At 43.0% G+C, this 18,497-nt stretch overlaps 1 protein-coding gene across 1 annotated transcript; it reads left to right on the forward strand.

The window, feature by feature from the left end:
* Positions 1-910: 910 nt before the first annotated feature.
* LOC115088633 (tigger transposable element-derived protein 1-like) lies at positions 911-2,719 on the forward strand. The gene has a single exon (XM_029596894.1). It carries the CDS (start codon positions 911-913, stop codon positions 2,717-2,719), a length of 1,809 nt encoding a protein of 602 aa, XP_029452754.1.
* Positions 2,720-18,497: the final 15,778 nt, after the last annotated feature.

The raw sequence follows: 18,497 nt of genomic DNA on the forward strand, positions 1-18,497 counted from the left end.
GGCTAGGTCGGGCGAAGTCGGGCAAAGTCGCGCGCGCCCCTTGGACGCGCGCGGCTTCGACGACGCGCCGATTCAACGACGCGTCGAAAGGGAGGTGCCTTTTCAAGGGTCTTCCGGCGCCGCCCTCTGACGTCAGCCAAGCCGGCGTCCCGTTCTCCCTCAGCACAAACAGGTCAGTAGAAAAATTCAAAGTCTCACCGCAGTGAAAGCAAGCATAGGATAGCCTCAGGAGATCTCTCACGGGAGGCGCCTTTTCAAGGGTCTTCCTGCGCCGCCCTCTGACGTCAGCCAAGCCGGCGTCCCGTTCTCCCTCAGCACAAACAGGTCAGTAGAAAAATTCAAAGTCTCACCGCAGTGAAAACAAGCATAGGATAGCCTCAGGGGATCTCTCACGGGAGGCACCTTTTCAAGGGTCTTCCGGCGCCGCCCTCTGACGTCAGCCAAGCCGGCGTCCCGATCTCCCTCAGCACAAACAGGTCAGTAGAAAAATTCAAAGTCTCACCGCAGTGAAAGCAAGCATAGGATAGCCTCCCATAATCTTGTTTTTTAAACAGGTAAATGATAATTAGGTTTTAAAAAATTAGATTTTATAAGACAAAGGGACACGTGAAATAAAGTTTAGCATACATATTAAGGGAGTTTTATATGTGCTAAAAACAGATACAGTGATACCTCGGTTCTCGAACGCCTTGACTTTCGACCAAATCGGTATTCGACCAGGAGATTCGAGAAACTTTTGTCTTGGAATCCGAACAAATATTTGGAACTCGAACTTCCGAGATGAGCCGAGTTGAGCCGAATGGCGTTCATTCGGCCCAGCGCGCCTTGCTTGCGTCATCAGTGTGAGTGCAGAGAGAGAGTCACGCTTTGTGGAGAGAGTCACGCTTTACACTGAATTTAACCCTTAGACATGGGTCCAAAGAAAGCCAGAAGTGGTAATGCAGACAAAGGTAAGCGGAAAGCTGTGAGAACAATTATTGAGCTGAAGAAAGAAATCATTGCCAAATATGAACAGGGCACACGTGTTTCGGATCTGTCTGCTGAGTATGGCATGCCAAAATCAACCATCTCTACTTTCCTTAAGAATAAAGCTGTTATAAAGGCTGCCAATGTTGCCAAAGGTGTAACGCTGATAACTAAGCAAAGGCCTCAGATAATGGAGGAAATGGAGAAGCTGCTCCTTATTTTCATTAAAGAAAAAGAGTTAGCAGGTGACAGCATCAATGAGGTCGTTATTTGTGAGAAAGCACTACAAATATTCAGTGATCTGAACAAAGAAACACCTGGTACAAGTGGTGAAGGTGCTTTCACGTTTAAAGCCAGCAGAGGTTGGTTTGAGAATTTCAGACATAGAAGTGGCATACATCGCGTCACTAGGCATGGGGAAGCAGCTAGTGCAAACCAGGAGGCTGCTAATAACTTCATTAAAGAATTTAGTGACTATGTCAAGGCAGAAGGGTTTGTTCCTGAGCAGGTGTTCAACTGCGATGAGACCGGATTATTCTGGGAAAAAATGCCAGCCAACACCTACATAACCAAAGAGGAGAAAGCGCTACCAGGGCACAAGCCTATGAAAGATAGGCTTACTCTTTTGTTTTGTGCAAATGCAAGTGGTGATTGCAAGGTAAAACCCTTGCTTGTCTACCATTCAGACAATCCCAGGCCATTCAAAAGGCACAATGTAATGAAGAGTAAATTGGCTGTGATGTGGCGGTCTAACACCAAAGCTTGGGTTACCAGACAATTCTTTACAGAGTGGGTGCGTGAAGTTTTTGCACCTCGAGTGAAGGAATACCTGGCAGAAAAAAAATTGCCTTTAAAATGTCTATTAGTGATGGACAATGCTCCTGCTCACCCCCCAGCTTTAGAGGAAGATCTAGTTGATGACTATAGCTTCATCAAAGTAAAATTCTTACCCCCCAATACAACCCCTATTCTGCAACCCATGGACCAACAGGTCATATCCAATTTCAAGAAATTGTACACAAAGGCCCTCTTCCGGAAGTGCTTTGAAGTGACAAATGACACACAGTTAACTCTGAGGGAATTTTGGAAAGAACACTTCAACATCCTAAATTGTGTAAACTTGATTGACACTGCTTGGAGTAATGTCACTCATCGCACATTGTATGCGGCATGGCGAAAACTATGGCCCGAAAGGGACAGTGAGGGTTTAGAAGCTGAGTCAGCTCCTGTCGTTGATGAAGATGTTGCTGTGGTTGATGATATTGTGGCCATAGGAAAGACCATGGGCCTTGACATTCAACAAGATGACATCAACGAACTTGTGGAAGGTCACGCTGCTGAGTTAACCACCGAGGAACTGATGCACCTACAACAACAGCAGCAGAAGGATATGGTGGAAGAAATTTCTTCTGAAGAAGAGGAGAGAGTGGAGGATATTTCTAGTGGCCTTATTCATGAAATGTGTGCAAAATGGGCAGAAATCGCAAACTTTGTTGAACAACATCACCCTGATAAAGTGGTAGCAAATAGAGCAGTTAAAATTTTTAATGACAATGTTATGTCCACTTTCCGCAAAATTTCTGAAAGGAGAAAAAAACAGCAAAAAATTGAAAAATTCTTCCGTAAAGAAATCAGACAAGCAACTGCAGAGAAAGATTCTGATTCTCCTCAGCAAAAGATACAGAGAACAGAAACACCCGAAGAGCAGTTACCCTCTGTTTTTATTGAAGAGGACTCCCCTTCAAGACAATAAAGGTTGGTACAGGTACAGTAAATGAAACACAATTTACTGTACTTTACAGTACATTTTATTTTATTTTTTTTAATACATACTGTACACTTTTATTTCTTGTTGAGACTCATGTTTTTCTACATATTATATACAAATTAGGCCAGTAAATAGGCATTTTCTGGGGCTTGGAACGAATTAATCCAGTTTCCATTATTTCCTATTGGGTTTCATTGCTTCGGTTCTCGAACAATTTGGTTCTCGACCGTCCTCCTGGAACGAATTATGTTCGAGAACCGAGGTATCACTGTAGTATTCAAGAAGGCTTATTGTGCATGCAGGTTGGCTTTAAAATACGCAGCGTGAATTTATATGCATGAACATTTAGCACTCTCTTTGGTCACATTTCACTGGCTAACTGTGATATAAACCCACGTGAAGGGTTATTGTTATTATTATTATTATTTAATTTTTATATACCGAAGTTTCATGAGAACATATCACATCGGTTTACAATAGTTGTATTCATCTAAAAATATTTGCGTTTCCAAAATTAAATGGAGAGAAGAAAATACAGAGTTTCATAATAAACTATTAAACAAATAAAATAGTAAAATAAATAAACAAAATTTAAACGGTAAAGAGGCAGAACAGAAAGAGCAGAGATAAAATAATTAACTAAGGGGTAGATTTTCAAAGGGGTACGCGCGTATCCTACGCGCGTACCCCCCGAAAATCTACCCCATACCCCCACTGCGCACGTCAAGCCTATTTTGCATAGGCTCGGCGGTGTGCGCAAGCCCCGGGACATGAGTAAGTCCCGGGGCGTGGCGGGGACGTGGCGGGGGCGTGGCGGTCGTGACGCAACATTTCAGGGGCGTGGCGCGGGTGACGCAACGTTTCGGGAATGGCGCCGCGGGCATGGTTTCGGCCCGGGGACATTCCAAGTGCATGGCCGCGCCCTCTGGAACAGCCCCCGGAGTGGCCTCGGAGGGAATGGAGGCAGGCTGCACGGCTCGGCGCGCGCAGGCTGCCCAAAATTGGCAGCCTTGTGTGCGCTGATCCCGGAATTTAATGGATACGTGCGGCTACGCGCGTATCTATTGAAATCCCGCGTACTCTTGTTCACGCCTGGTACGCAAACAAAAGTACGCGTTCACGCTAAATTATAAAATCTACCCCTAAGAGCTTATATTAAAGGTGAGTATAATCCTTAGATTAAATTTCTTGGAAGGCTTGATTGAATAGCCAAGTTTTAATACCCTTTTTAAATACTTTAATGTCAGATTCCAACCTTATTTCCTGGGGTTGAGAGTTCCACAGCTGGGGCCCTGCAATGGATATAGCCCTTTCTCTGATGTAATTTAAATGAGCAATATTTGGAGAAGGTATACAATATGTATACAATATGTTCAGTAAATAAAAATGCCCAAATAAATAAATAAAATAAAAAACAACTATTAAATAGCTAGTCCAATATAAAGTTGATAACTTAATCCACAGACTTATTCTTTCAGACATTGTAGATTGTTGGACAAACTCTATATTAGGGATGTGAATCATGTCCTCGATCGTCTTAACGATCGATTTCGGCTGGGAGGGGGAGGGAATCGTATTGTTGCCGTTTGGGGGGGTAAAATATCGTGAAAAATCGTGAAAAATCGAAAAATCGAAAAATCGCAAAACCGGCACATTAAAACCCCCTAAAACCCACCCCCGACCCTTTAAATTAAATCCCCCACCCTCCCGAACCCCCCCCAAATGACTTAAATAACCTGCGGGTCCAGCGGCGGTCCGGAACGGCAGCGGTCCGGAATGGGCTCCTGCTCCTGAATCTTGTTGTCTTCAGCCGGCGCCATTTTCCAAAATGGCGCCGAAAAATGGCGGCGGCCATAGACGAACACGATTGGACGGCAGGAGGTCCTTCCAGACCCCCGCTGGACTTTTGGCAAGTCTCGTGGGGGTCAGGAGGCCCCCCACAAGCTGGCCAAAAGTTCCTGGAGGTCCAGCGGGGGTCAGGGAGCGATTTCCCGCCGCGAATCGTTTTCGTACGGAAAATGGCGCCGGCAGGAGATCGACTGCAGGAGGTCGTTCAGCGAGGGGTCCGGCGCCGCGCTGAACAACCTCCTGCAGTCGATCTCCTGCCGGCGCCATATTCCGTACGAAAACGATTCGCGGCGGGAAATCGCTCCCTGACCCCCGCTGGACCTCCAGGAACTTTTGGCCAGCTTGTGGGGGGCCTCCTGACCCCCACGAGACTTGCCAAAAGTCCAGCGGGGGTCCGGAAGGACCTCCTGCCGTCCAATCGTGTTCGTCTATGGCCGCCGCCATTTTTCGGCGCCATTTTGGAAAATGGCGCCGGCTGAAGACAACAAGATTCAGGAGCAGGAGCCCGTTCCGGAACGCTGCCGTTCCGGACCGCCGCTGGACCCGCAGGTTATTTAAGTCATTTGGGGGGGGTTCGGGAGGGTGAGGGATTTAATTTAAAGGGTCGGGGGTGGGTTTTAGGGGGTTTTAGTGTGCCGGCTCACGATTCTAACGATTTATAACGATAAATCGTTAGAATCTCTATTGTATTGTGTTCCATAACGGTTTAAGACGATATTAAAATTATCGGACGATAATTTTAATCGTCCTAAAACGATTCACATCCCTACTCTATATTAAGAATTTGTAAACCGGTTTGTTCCCTTAGGTCCAGCAATAAGAACCTCCTAGAAATTCCTTCTATCAAAGCAGCACATATGGACCTAATCCAAGAGAGCATATTCTCCATTGTTTGCCCTTGAATCTGGAACTCGTTGCCTAAGTCAGAGAGGCTGTTTGTAATGCTGCCTTTAAAAAGGCATTTAGGTCATTTTTGTTTAAACCAGCATACAATCTAGACTGAATCTATTTTGATCTGAACATTGATAGATGGCTCCTAATATGAGCAACATTTATCTCACATTGCTTTTGTTGTAGCATCTTTATCTTATTCTGTTATGTTTTATGTTTTCATGTATGCTCTCACATGGAATCCACTTTGAACTTTTGCATCAAACGCGGGATACAAATTTTAATGAATTCATATTCAAATTCAAATATTGCTACATGTAAATAAGGAGCATTGTCACAAATCAGGTTTTACTAGTCCATAGGAAACATCAAATACTCTCCATTCCTGCTATTTTCTGTGGGCGTAGTAAAGAATAAAATGTTATTACCTGCTTTAGGCCAAGTATTACATTTTTCTGAGATCATACAATCTTGAAGCATCCTTTGCAAATCAGTCTGAAATGAAAGGACCAGTGGGTCTTGGCAGGTGATTCTGGGGAAGATTGGGATAGGAGGGAGGAAGGGGAACTGAGACGCCATTAGACATTGAGCGTGACTCCAGGCAGAATGACCCTGGAGGCATCCTCAAAGGCCTTCTAGCTCAAAGGCTCCCCCTCTTCCTCATTCCTGTCTTCCCCTATGGATTCATCTGCAAAGGTAAATTGTCTTCAAACGTTCCCTCCCTACCACCCTCTGTAGTCTTCTGTAACGGTCCATTGGCTAGATAGTCTACTTCCCTCCCTTTCCCAGGCAGGTCAGCCCCATTACTACCTCAAAAGCATCAGGGCAAGATAAAGCAATTCTCCCTCCTGTTCTGGCATTCTTTAAATAGAGCTGAGTTCCTGTGCCACTTTGGCCTTCACACTTGCTTTCGGGTCACCAGGTTATTGAGGATGACTTTGAAGGCTGGTTAGTAGTCGGAGGTGGGGGAAAAATCTGGACCTGCTTAAGCCTCATAGTTGTCACGGATGGAAGTGGGGAACATAAATTCTCCCCTGCAATCCAGCCCTTTTACTTCAGACCAGTTAGCTTTAGGGATTTCACAGCAGCTAACCATACCATACTTTTTTATGTTAACACTCACTTCACTACTGTTGCTTCTGTTTGGAGCGCAAGGTTTAGCTTGCCCTCAGTACAAATTACATAGCATGTTAAGTGGGGACTTAACCAGTATGTTCAAATTTACCAATTGCATGATAAAACCTTTTAACATAAGTTTTATCACAATAGATCCAAAAGTCCATCTTCAATAAGTTTCAGAGGGTAATTTGAAGAAAAACAGTGCTTTAATTTCAGAAATGGACTCTTACAAAATTGCCTCCCCAATCTGAGAATAAAAATACATTTTTCGGGCCTGCAATGAAAACAGGCATTCCCAGTGACGAGGTTGGGGAGGAGTTTGCATTGATATGCATATTTTTGTGTTTTCAATAACATGAATGTATTTTTCCTTGAAAAAAGCACCCATACCAATTAGCAGGAGTAAATCTGCACAGGTAGCTTTTCTGGATAATTTTCAAAAGGAAAGTGTGTGTGTACTTTCCCTTTGAAAATTGTGAAGTTTACAGGTAAAAGACTTTAAATGTGTGTGGGCAATTACCATATTACCCCATAATGACCTAGACATATTCTACATGGACAAGAATATTTATTAAAAGGGATGGGAAAGGGGTAAACATTGCACCAGTAATCTATGAGTTAATATTGCATAAAATGTCTCTGATTCCTAGCAAGAGTTAAATTTGTACTGTTTATTTTAAATATGAGACAAATACTAAGGTCACACATAAATACTTTAGGGAAAAAAATAAACAGTTTTAATTTAATCATAGATTGAAAGGCGTATGCAGGAACAAATAAAAGAAGATAATAAGGAACACAAACATAGAATGAGAAAGGGCACATGTAATTTATGCAACTCAACCTATTAAACTAACAAAAGTTCAAAATTAGATTTTTAGATATTCAATTGTCTTTAGTGCAAACATTGTATAGCTGCATTAAATGTGAATATCATTTCAATGCATGCTAAAACTTCATTAATGTATTCTGAAAGCTCAAACATAAATGAGCAAAAGTCTGGAAACTCTGAGTTAGAAGACAGAGGCATGTTCAGCACATGTAGTCATTTTTGGTGTGAATCATTTTACTCCGATATATCTTATATCTATTAGACCATGCTTTTACCTTATTCCTTATTTAAAGGCTATCACTTTATTAAGAACATAAGACTTGCTCTGCCATTGCTTGTACCATTACCGGATACTTAGGATACCCTTCCCGGGACACTTTTCTATCTACTCGCTTTAGAGGACTGGTGACTTTAAAATTGGGATTTAGCTCTGGACATTTTTGTGGCCCCATGAGAATTCAGCAAATACTTTGGCTTGGGGGGTTACATAAATGGCACCCAGCAACATGTGGCACAAGGGTGGTAGACAAATGGAGTCATGTGTAACAAACAATAAAAATATGTTATGATACTTTGTTGTGATGAGAATAAATTTGAAGAAAAACAAACAACATAGGGAAGAATGGACTAAAAATGAACAGCATCCCTGTCTTTAGGGAAGGCGTATAGAGTGAGAATCCCCATACTATAAGATGGAACTAATGAAGTCCATGCAGGAGGAGTTGAAACCAGCACTGGGAGAGCTTGCTGACATCAATAGAAAGGTAAAGACATGCTGGAGGAAGGCCCTAGAGAGGAAGGGGCCTTTATCAGAGGCTGCCCTTCTATTGAGCTACCCTGGTGCCAACCAAGGCTGAAGAGGAAGAGCTATATAGGTCCTTTGACAAAGGATTTCAACTAAGCCCTCTGTTTCTCCTGCCATTGAAGGAGAGAGCAATGTTGGAGTTGCATCAAAAGTATCAAGGCTTATTGGCTAAGGATAGTAACCACCGCACCAGCAAGTTGCCCTCATGCAAGATTTCTTTGTTTCCTTTTGGACTTGGCTGTAGATGCAGTCCTGTGCTTTTTCCCTTATGTCTGTGTATCAGTATCCCAGAGTATGAAAGTTGGGGCTCTTGGTTGTCATGTGAATCCAGTTTCTTTTTTTCACCCTGCCATGTAAGCAGGGAACAATATTGCAGTTACATTAAAAATCTCAAAGCATATTGGTTAAGGTTAGTAATCTCCATGCCTTCTGCTAATGGTTCTAATCACCATACCAGCAAGTTCCCTCCCCCCCATGCTTATCTCATTTCTGTCCTCTAGTCTGTAGAGATCCACAGTGTTTATCCCATGCTCCTTTGAATTATGTGACTGTTTTCTCCTCCAGAAGGACATTTCAGGCCTTCACCACTCTCTCCAGAAGAAATATTTTCTGATGTTGCTTCTGAGTCATCCACCTTGGAATTTCATTTTGTAACCTCTAGTCCTATTGTTTTCTTTCCAATGCAAAAGTTTCAAAATCCATACATCATGAAAACATTAAGTATCTGAAGATCTGTATCATATTTTCCCTGCACCTCCCAGGGTATACATATTCAGCCTCTTCTCAAAGATCTTCCAATATAGACCCCACACCATTTTCATCACTCTTCTGTGGACCACCTCCATCCTATCTCTATCCTTTTTAAGATATGGGCTCCAGAACTGAAGACAATACTACAGGTGAGGCCTCACCAAGGACCTGTCAAGGGCTTCATCACCTACTTTTTCTTACTGATTATTCCTCTCTCTCTATGCAGCCCAGGATTTTTCTGGCTTTATCTATTGCCTTGTCACATTGGTTCTCCGTCTTCAGATACCTAGACATTATCATCCCAAGATCCCACTTTTGGTCTGTGTACATCAGTCTTTCATCCCCATCACATATATCTCTTTTAGATTACTGCATCCCAGATACATGACTCTGCACTTCTTGGCATTGAATCCCAACTGCTAAATCTTCGACCACTCTTAAAGCTTTCTTAAATCTCTTTTCATTTTCTCTACTCCTTCAGGCATTTTCACTTTGTTACAGATCTTAGTATCATATGCAACTAGACATACTTTACCTTCTATCCCCTTCCACAATGTCGCTCACAAGGATATGGAACAGTGCCAATCCCATCCTAGTGGAACTCCACTTATCACAGTTCTCTCTTCAAAGTAGGTTCCAGGGGTGTGCATTCGTTTCCAACGTATTGGTAATCCGCAACGTATAGGGCCATTTTTGTTGTATTTGTTGGGAAGTGAAACGTATCGCGATTCCCCATGAATACAACGAATCTTCACCAAATTTTTCGGCTGTCTAAAGGAGCGAATTTAAACAACCCCCCCCCACCCTCCTGACCCCCCAAGACTTACCAAATCTCCCTGATGGTCCAGCGGGGGGTCCAGGAGCCATCTCCTGCACTCAAGCCGTTGGCTGCCAGTATTCAAAATGGTGCCGTTAGTCTTTGACCTTACTATGTCACAGGGGCTACCGGTGCCATTGGTCGGCGCCTGTCACATGGTAGGAGCAATGGATGGCTGGCGCCATCTTGTGGCAAGTCTTGGGGGCTCCTCCTAACCCCCACAAGACTTGCCAAAAGTCCCTGGGGGTCCGGGAGTGACCTCCTGCACTGGGGTCAAAGGCTATCGGCGCCATTTTGAATACCGGCAGCCAATGGCGTGAGTGCAAGAGATGGCTCCCGGACCCCCCGCTGGACCACCAGGGAGTTTTGGTAATTAGTTAATTCAAATTTAGCCGGGAAATGAATAAGAATGAACGCACAAACCTATCAGGGGCCCCCTTGCCAAATGCAACGTATCTGCCCCCGACGAATATGAATACCGAATGCAATGTATGCCGTCCCTCTGCACATACATAGTAGGTTCCATTTACCATTACTTTCTGTCTCCTGTCAACCAGTTTGTAATCCACACCACCACCTTGGCACTAACTCCCACCAAGCTTCTCATTTTATTCACAAGCCTCCTATGCAGGACCATATCAAAAGCTTTGCTAAAATCCAAGTTGATCACATTGAGCCCTCTTCCTTGATCCAATTCTCTAATCACCCAATCAAAAAAATCAATCAGATTTGTCTGACAGGAACTTCCCCTGGTGAATCCATGCTGACTTGGGTCCAGCAACCAACCAGATCGTAGATAGTTCACTAGCCTTTCGTTCAGCATCTCCATTAATTTTCCCACCACCGATGTGAGGCTAACCGGCCTATAGTTTCCACAACCAGCCTCTCACCTCTCTGCTGCCAGCCTGCCATCTTGACGCCACCAGTTGCGGCCTGGAGGTCGAAGCCACTGCCATTCTGCCGTTGTGGCCAGGAGGCCACCCACATCCTTCTCCTGCACAGCGGGCTGTGCCGCCATGCTTCCATGTAGCCCGGAGGCCACTGACATCTTCCCTGCACTGGCAGGGCTGCCGCAGTCCTGGTTTTTTGTGGCCCGGAGGCCACCATTGTCATTGTCTCCCCTGTGAGGGGAGTCTCCGCCTCCATCTTCCTCCTTCGTGACCCAGATTCCACCACAGGTGCTGTCATCTTCAGGCCTCTTCGCGGCTATCCGCCGCCAACTCCATTTCTTTGCGGCCTGGATGCTGCCTCCAATGTTCTCTTCTGCGGCCCAGAGGCCGCCCCGGAGCTCTTCTTCTTGTGGCAGGAGGCCGCCATCTTCAGTCCTTTTTCACAGCAGGTAGCCACCGACATCAAGGCCTGCTTCTTCTCTGCAGCATGGATGCCACTCTCTGAGATCCTGCCCTCCTCCTAGGCACGCGGCCGCACCTCTCCTCTGCATTTAAAGGGCCCATGATGGGCAGGATCCTGTGGCTCCTCCTGATGATGTCTTCGAGGCATCTCCTCTTCAGCCCTATTAGAAGGGCTTCTCTTCAGTCTGTGGTTGCCTTTGCCAGAAGTTGGTTAGCTCCTGGATTCTCCATGGTTCCAGCTCTTCATTCCAGGAGTCTTCTTTGCTTCATCTCACTTCATCAAGGCACTCTTTTCTTCATGGGAATTCCTTTGTCTTCATCTGTGGTTCTTGATCCTTCATCTTCATTTTCATTCCTTGTTCTGGTTTCTCGTTGGATCCTGTGTCCTTGTCCATCTCATCTTCAAGATGTTCCTGTCTTCAGATGCTCCACCCTTCAGACGTTCCTAGTTCCAATGTTCCTGCTCCAGAAGTACCTGTTGTTTCATGCTCTATGTTGCAGATGTCCTAAATGTCCTTGTCTCCAGAAGTCCCTGTTGTCTAGTTGTTCTGATGCCCTGGTGTCCTGATGTACCAGATGACCTTTGTTCCTATCCTGATCCTGATGTCCTCTTCGTCAGCTTTTCTTCCAGCTTCCAGGTTCCTTTCATATGTTCTTCCTGGCACGCCTCTGTCGTAGTCTGTGACCAGCCCATGAGGGGCTGTGTAGGATGCTTCGTGGCACAAGATTTACCTTCACGTTGCAGCGCAAGCCTCTGATGGACCCTTGCTTTTAACATTCCTGAATCCGAGTTCCAAGTTCCGAGTCTTGAATCCTGAGTCTTGTATACTGTTCCCGGTCATTGGAGTTCCTTGTACCTGCTTCTGTCCATGCCTATGACTCTACCAGAACCTGCTTCGCTTCAGCGTGGTTCGCAACCAACCATTGACAGCTGTGTAGGGCATGCCCTGGTGCACGCTTCTCTTGAATCTTTGTCATGTCCTGGCTTCAATTTCCACTGCTTCATCTGGTGTATGCTTCGCCTCTGCATGGTCCGCAACTAGCCATGGATGGCTGTGTAGGGCACGCTGCAATTCAGCCTCACCCAATACTTTCTCCTGAATCCTGAACCCTTTCCTGAAACCTCTAAGTACCTGAATCCTTGTCTGAGTCTTCAGTATCCTCAATCCATGTCTGAGTCCTCTGAGCATCCTATATCTCAATTCACATTTGAGCATCCTGAATCTCAATCCACATCTGAATCCTTGCCTGAGTTAAAAGTCCAATAAAACAAATCGGAAGGCGGTCCCACGTAGCCAAGGCAAAAAGGGCAGAAGAACTTAAATTGAGGTTTGGACAAAATAATTATCCCAAAATACATATAAATGCAGGTTACATGAGAGCACAAATGCAAGATAGACAAGCCTTACTGAGACCCAAACAAAGAGAGAAAGCAAATATTATAGCATTCCCACTAACATATAACCATATGTCACCTAAAATTATTAGAATTTTAAAGACAAATTAGGAAATCCTTAGGAATCTGGAATGCTTTGAGAATAGCAAATTAATTATTGCTAACAGACGGGAACGTAATCTGCGAGATTACCTTGTTCCATCTGCACTCCCTCAGGGTCATTACCCGTGTGGTTGCTGCTCTGTATGTTCCGTGAACCCAAAGGTTAAGCAGATCTTGTTTAATAGCCAATCTGCACCATACATACTTACACAGTTCATGAATTGTAAAAGCGTAGGGATTATTTATGTAGCCCAATGTCCTTGTAATAAGTTTTACATTGGCAAAACAATTCGTTCTTTAAATAAACGACTGATTGAGCATAGAAGCACAATAAATAGGAAAATTGAGAGCAAACCTATGGTAGAACATTCCATCTTGGCAAACCATAGATTTGAAGATTACAGATTTTGTGTTTTATGTAAACCCAAGTTGAACTGGAGAGGAGGCGATTTAGACAGAATTCTACTCCATATGGAACAGAAATTTATTTTTAGATTCAACACTATGGAACCAGTTGGTTTGAATCAAGAAATAGACTATTCCGTCTTTTTATAATGTTTCTCTTCCTTCATGTATATAATTATATTTGTATTGATTATGTTATTTTTAGTCTATGGTCATATAATTAAGTGTATATATATATGGCATGATTAATGTATATTTTTTTAATAATGGAAGTTGTTACAGCAACCCTTTATATTATTGATATAATTATAATACATGACTGATAGATAACTCTATATAGGATGTTGGTACATATATTTTATTTATAAAAAGTGATTTCCTGTTTTCTGTATATTACTTAAATTTGGAGTTCACAATATTAGATATTGTGTTTATAATTTTTGTGATGTGGCTACACTAAATATATAGCTGTAAGGCTGTTTCATTTGAGTTTGCAACATTCTAACCATCGGGGCTTTAATGTCTGGACAGACATGGTATACTCATTGAGTTAAGGATTCTAATGTAATGTTTCTTGAGTTTTTTTCTGACTGGCAGTACCTTATGCCTCCTGACATATTATCATTTACCAGTTTTTATTAAAAATTCTTTAAGTGGATGTCTCCTGCAGTGTATTCATCCAGAATATAAAACATTTAAATTTTTTTAATGATACGCCAGTTATTTGAATTGATAATACTGTCATAAAATGCAGAATATGACGTCATTGTCTCCCGCGCATTTCTTTTTTTTTAAAAAAGCTATATAAACTAAGATCTAGAGATTATATGGTTTTAGATGCCATAAGCAGTGACTCCTTCTTTTGGCAAAATTTGGCGTTGCAAGATAAAACTAATAAGGTTATGTTGGCGCTCGGCATTATTGATCTTTCCAGTGCTGTATTTTTTAGTAGTATTATTGCAATTGTTTATAGTACCATATGAAATTAATTTTAGACATTCTGAACAACGAATGATTATTCTGATCGATTTTTCAATTATATTAGGTTAGGCAACATATTATAGCTGAGCCATTTGCAGTTCCTAATGTAATTTTAAGTAGGAGCCACACTGTTTATATTATATCAGGTTCGGCGATGCAGTAAGGCTATTCGGTTTATAGTATCTAATGGTTTTTTAATTGTGCCTTCTGCTGAAAATTTTTTTAATGGTAGGTTTCCTGCAGTGTATTCATCCAGAAAATAAATATTTTAATTTTTCTTATGAAATTGCCAGTTATTCGAATTGATATGATTGTCATAAAACATAGGATATGACGTCATTATCTCCCGAGCGTTTTTTCAAGAAGCTATATAAACTAAGATCTATAGACCACACGATTTCAGATGCCATAAGCAGCAACTCCTTCTTTTGGTAAAATTCTGCATTGCAAGGTAAAACTAATAAGATTATGTTGGTCCTCGGCATTATTGATCTTTCCAGTGTCGTTTTTTTTGTAGTGGTATTCCATAGTACCAATATGAAATTAATTTTAGACATTCTGAACAGCAAATGATTATTCAGATTGATTTTTAAACTACATTAGGATAGACAACTGAGTAGCAACATATTATGGCCGAGCCGTCTATAGTTCTTAATGGGATTTTAGGTAGAAACCATACCATTTATAATAGTTTGCTCTGACAGTAAAGGTAGATTTTGTATCCATTTTTTATTTTTTATTTTTTTATTTTATATAGATTAGAATCTTCTTATTTGGACTTGTATGTCATGCTTTATGTTTTTTGAAAAGCGCTTGGGTATGATATGACGTCATTATTGTTTGGAGCAAGAAGGTCTTATGATGGGAGAGCACCAACCAAGAGTAGCAGGAAAGGATCCTGTAGCAAGGACCTGCTCTCCAGGTGATGCATTATCCTTTCGCACTGAGGATATCTCCCCAAGGCCTACTGCCCAGGAGGGAAGGGTTAGGTCGGCCGTCATAGTTGGTGATTCGATTATTAGGAATGTAGATAGCTGGGTGGCTGGTGGGCGTGAGGATCGCCTGGTAACATGCCTACCTGGTGTGAAGGTGGCGGACCTCATGCATCACCTAAATAGGATTTTAGACAGTGCTGGGGAGGAGCCGGCTGTCGTGGTACATGTGGGCACCAACGACATAGGAAAATGTGGGAGGGAGGTTCTGGAAGCCAAATTTAGGCTCTTAGGTAGAAAGCTTAAATCCAGAACCTCCAGGGTAGCATTCTCTGAAATGCTCCCTGTTCCACGCGCAGGTCACCAGAGGCAGGCAGAGTTCCGGAGTCTCAATGTGTGGATGAGATAATGTTGCAAGGAAGAGGGATTCAGTTTTGTTAGGAACTGGGGAACCTTTTGGGGAAGGGGAAGTCTCTTCCGAAGGGATGGGCTGCACCTTAACCAGGGTGGAACCAGACTGCTGGCGCTAACCTTTAAAAAGGAGATAGAGCAGCTTTTAAACTAGAACAAAGGGGAAAGCCAACAGTCACTCAGCAGCGCATGGTTCAGAGAGAGGTATCTTTAAAGGATACTAATGATGCATTAGAATTAGGGCATCCCGACAGTGAGGTTCCAATAATTAGAAAAGTAGTCCAAGTGCCTGTAAGTAAAAACTCACCTGAGCTAAAAAGATTCTAACTTATCCCTATCAATTAAAAAGCAGAATGAAAATACAAACAAAAAACAAACTTTGAAATGTTTGTATGCTAATGCCAGAAGTCTAAGAAGTAAGATGAGCGCGTTCACCCTAGGTACAGACAGGTATTTAAACCCAGCAGAAAGGCACCAACTTCAGGTGAACAGGTCATGTGGTTCCAGTGGGCCAATCAAATCGGTCCCCGTTCCTGAAGCGCACCTAGCAGTCATTCAGACATTACACACTTGACATTGATTAGGTGAATAGAAACCACTCTAAATCACGGTTAAGCCCTTTCACCTAATCAATGTCAAGTGTGTAATGTCTGTATGACTGCTAGGTGCGCTTCAGGAACAGGGACCGATTCGATTGGCTCCCTGGAACCACATGACCTGTTCACCTGAAGTTGGCGCCTTTCTGCTGGGTTTAAATACCTGTCTGTACCTAGGGTGAATGTGCTCCCTGTCATATGTGAACTTACTCTGCAGCCGGGTATGTCGTACCCATATACCTTTGTTATATTATAAGTTGTTCGGCATTAGGCCCATTATCTTTGTCCTGATTTGTATACATGTCTTTTACAGCTTGCTTTTTGAAAAGCCTGTGCTCCCTCCCGATGCAGCCCGAGGCGAAACACGGGACCATGTCGGGGGACGCCTTTAAGATGCTTGCTTTATAAGTCAGTGGAGTTGCCGTATCTAAAAATAAATAAACAATTTGTGTGCTTTAAAAATTGGATTAAAATTCATTGGGATTGAATTCCTATATCTGCACTTCTCATCTAGATGTCATTGGTTTAAGTGCAGCAGTGCTCTGTTGTGTTTCTGAGACTTCAATTACCCCAATATAGACTGGGTAAATGTATCATTGGGTCACGCTAGAGAGATAACGTTCCTGGATGGAATAATTGGTTCAGGAACCGACGAGAGAGGGAGCAATTTTAGATCTAATTCTCAGTGGAGCACAGGACTTGGTGAGAGAGGTAACGGTGGTGGGGCCGCTTGGCAATAGTGATCATAATATGATCAAATTTGATTTAATGACTGGAAAAGGAACAGTGTGCAAATCCAGGGCTCTCGTGCTAAACTTTCAAAAGGGAAACTTTGATAAAATGAGAAAAATTGTTAGAAAAAAACTGAAAGGAGCAGCTACAAAAGTAAAAAATGTCCAAGAGGTGTGGTCATTGTTAAAAAATACCATTCTAGAAGCACAGTCCAGATGTATTCCACACAATAAGAAAGGTGGAAAGAAGGCAAAACGATTACCGACATGGTTAAAAGGGGAGGAGAAAGAAGCTATTTTAGCCAAAAGATCTTCATTCAAAAATTGGAAGAAGGATCCAACAGAAGAAAATAGGATAAAGCATAAACATTGGCAAGTTAAATGTAAGATATTGATAAGACAGGCTAAGAGAGAATTTGAAAAGAAGTTGGCTGTAGAGGCAAAAATTCACAGTAAAAACTTTCTAAAATATATCCAAAGCAGAAAGCCTGTGAGGGAGTCAGTTGGACCGTTAGATGATCGAGGGGTTAAAGGGGCATTTAGAGAAGATAAGGCCATCGCGGAAAGATTAAATGATTTCTTTGCTTTGGTGTTTGCTGAAGAAGATGTTGGGGAGGTACCCGTAATGGAGAAGGTTTTCATGGGCAATGATTCAGATGGACTGAATCAAATCACGGTGAACCTAGAAGATGTGGTAGGCCTGATTGACAAACTGAAGAGTAGTAAATCACCTGGACCGGATGGTATACACCCTGGAGTTCTGAAGGAACTAAAAAATGAAATTTCAAACCTATTAGTAAAAATTTGTAACTTATCATTAAAATCATCCATTGTACCTGAAGACTGGAGGATAGCAAATGTAACCCCAATATTTAAAAAGGGCTCCAGGGGCGATCCGGGAAACTACAGACCGGTTAGCCTGACTTCAGTGCCAGGAAAAATAGTGGAAAGTGTTCTAAACATCAAAATCACAGAACATATAGAAAGACATGGTTTAATGGAACAAAGTCAGCATGGCTTTACCCAGGGCAAGTCTTGCCTCACAAATCTGCTTCACTTTTTTGAAGGAGCTAATAAACATGTGGATAAAGGTGAACCGGTAGATATAGTATACTTGGATTTTCAGAAGGCGTTTGACAAAGTTCCTCATGAGAGGCTTCTAGGAAAAGTAAAAAGTCATGGGATAGGTGGCGAAGTCCTTTCATGGATTGCAAACTGGCTAAAAGACAGGAAACAGAGAGTAGGATTAAATTGACAATTTTCTCAGTGGAAGAGAGTGGACAGTGGAGTGCCTCAGGGATCTGTATTGGGACCCTTACTTTTCAATATATTTATAAATGATCTGGAAAGAAATACGACGAGTGAGATAATCAAATTTGCAGATCACACAAAATTGTTCAGAGTAGTTAAATCACAAGCAGATTGTGATAAATTGCAGGAAGACCTTGTGAGACTGGAAAATTGACCGTCGCCCGTATGACATAGTGAGGGCAAAGGTAGCGCAGGCGCCATTTTGAAGATTGGCAATACGGCCCACATGCAGGAGGTCGCTCCCAGACCCCCGCTGGACTTTTGGCAAGTCTTCTGGGGGTCAGGAGGCCCCCCCCCCCAAGCTGGCCAAATGTCCCTGGGGGTCCAGTGGGGGTCCGGGGGTGAACTCCTGCTCGTGTTAATTCGGGAGCCAGGAACCAAAATGGTGCCGTCTCTACCTTTGCCCTGTCACATGATAAGGGCAAAGGGCCACCGGCGCCATTTCTCAACGCATCCATGGCCAGAGAGAGAGGGAGATCGCGCC

The sequence above is a fragment of the Rhinatrema bivittatum genome, chromosome 3 (assembly GCF_901001135.1).
Source record: "Rhinatrema bivittatum chromosome 3, aRhiBiv1.1, whole genome shotgun sequence".
NCBI classification, from domain to species: domain Eukaryota; kingdom Metazoa; phylum Chordata; class Amphibia; order Gymnophiona; family Rhinatrematidae; genus Rhinatrema; species Rhinatrema bivittatum.

Coding starts and splice junctions, on each gene's coding strand:
- LOC115088633 (XM_029596894.1), top strand. CDS start 911: ATGGGTCCAAAGAAAGCCAGAAGTGGTAATGCAGACAAAGGTAAGCGG.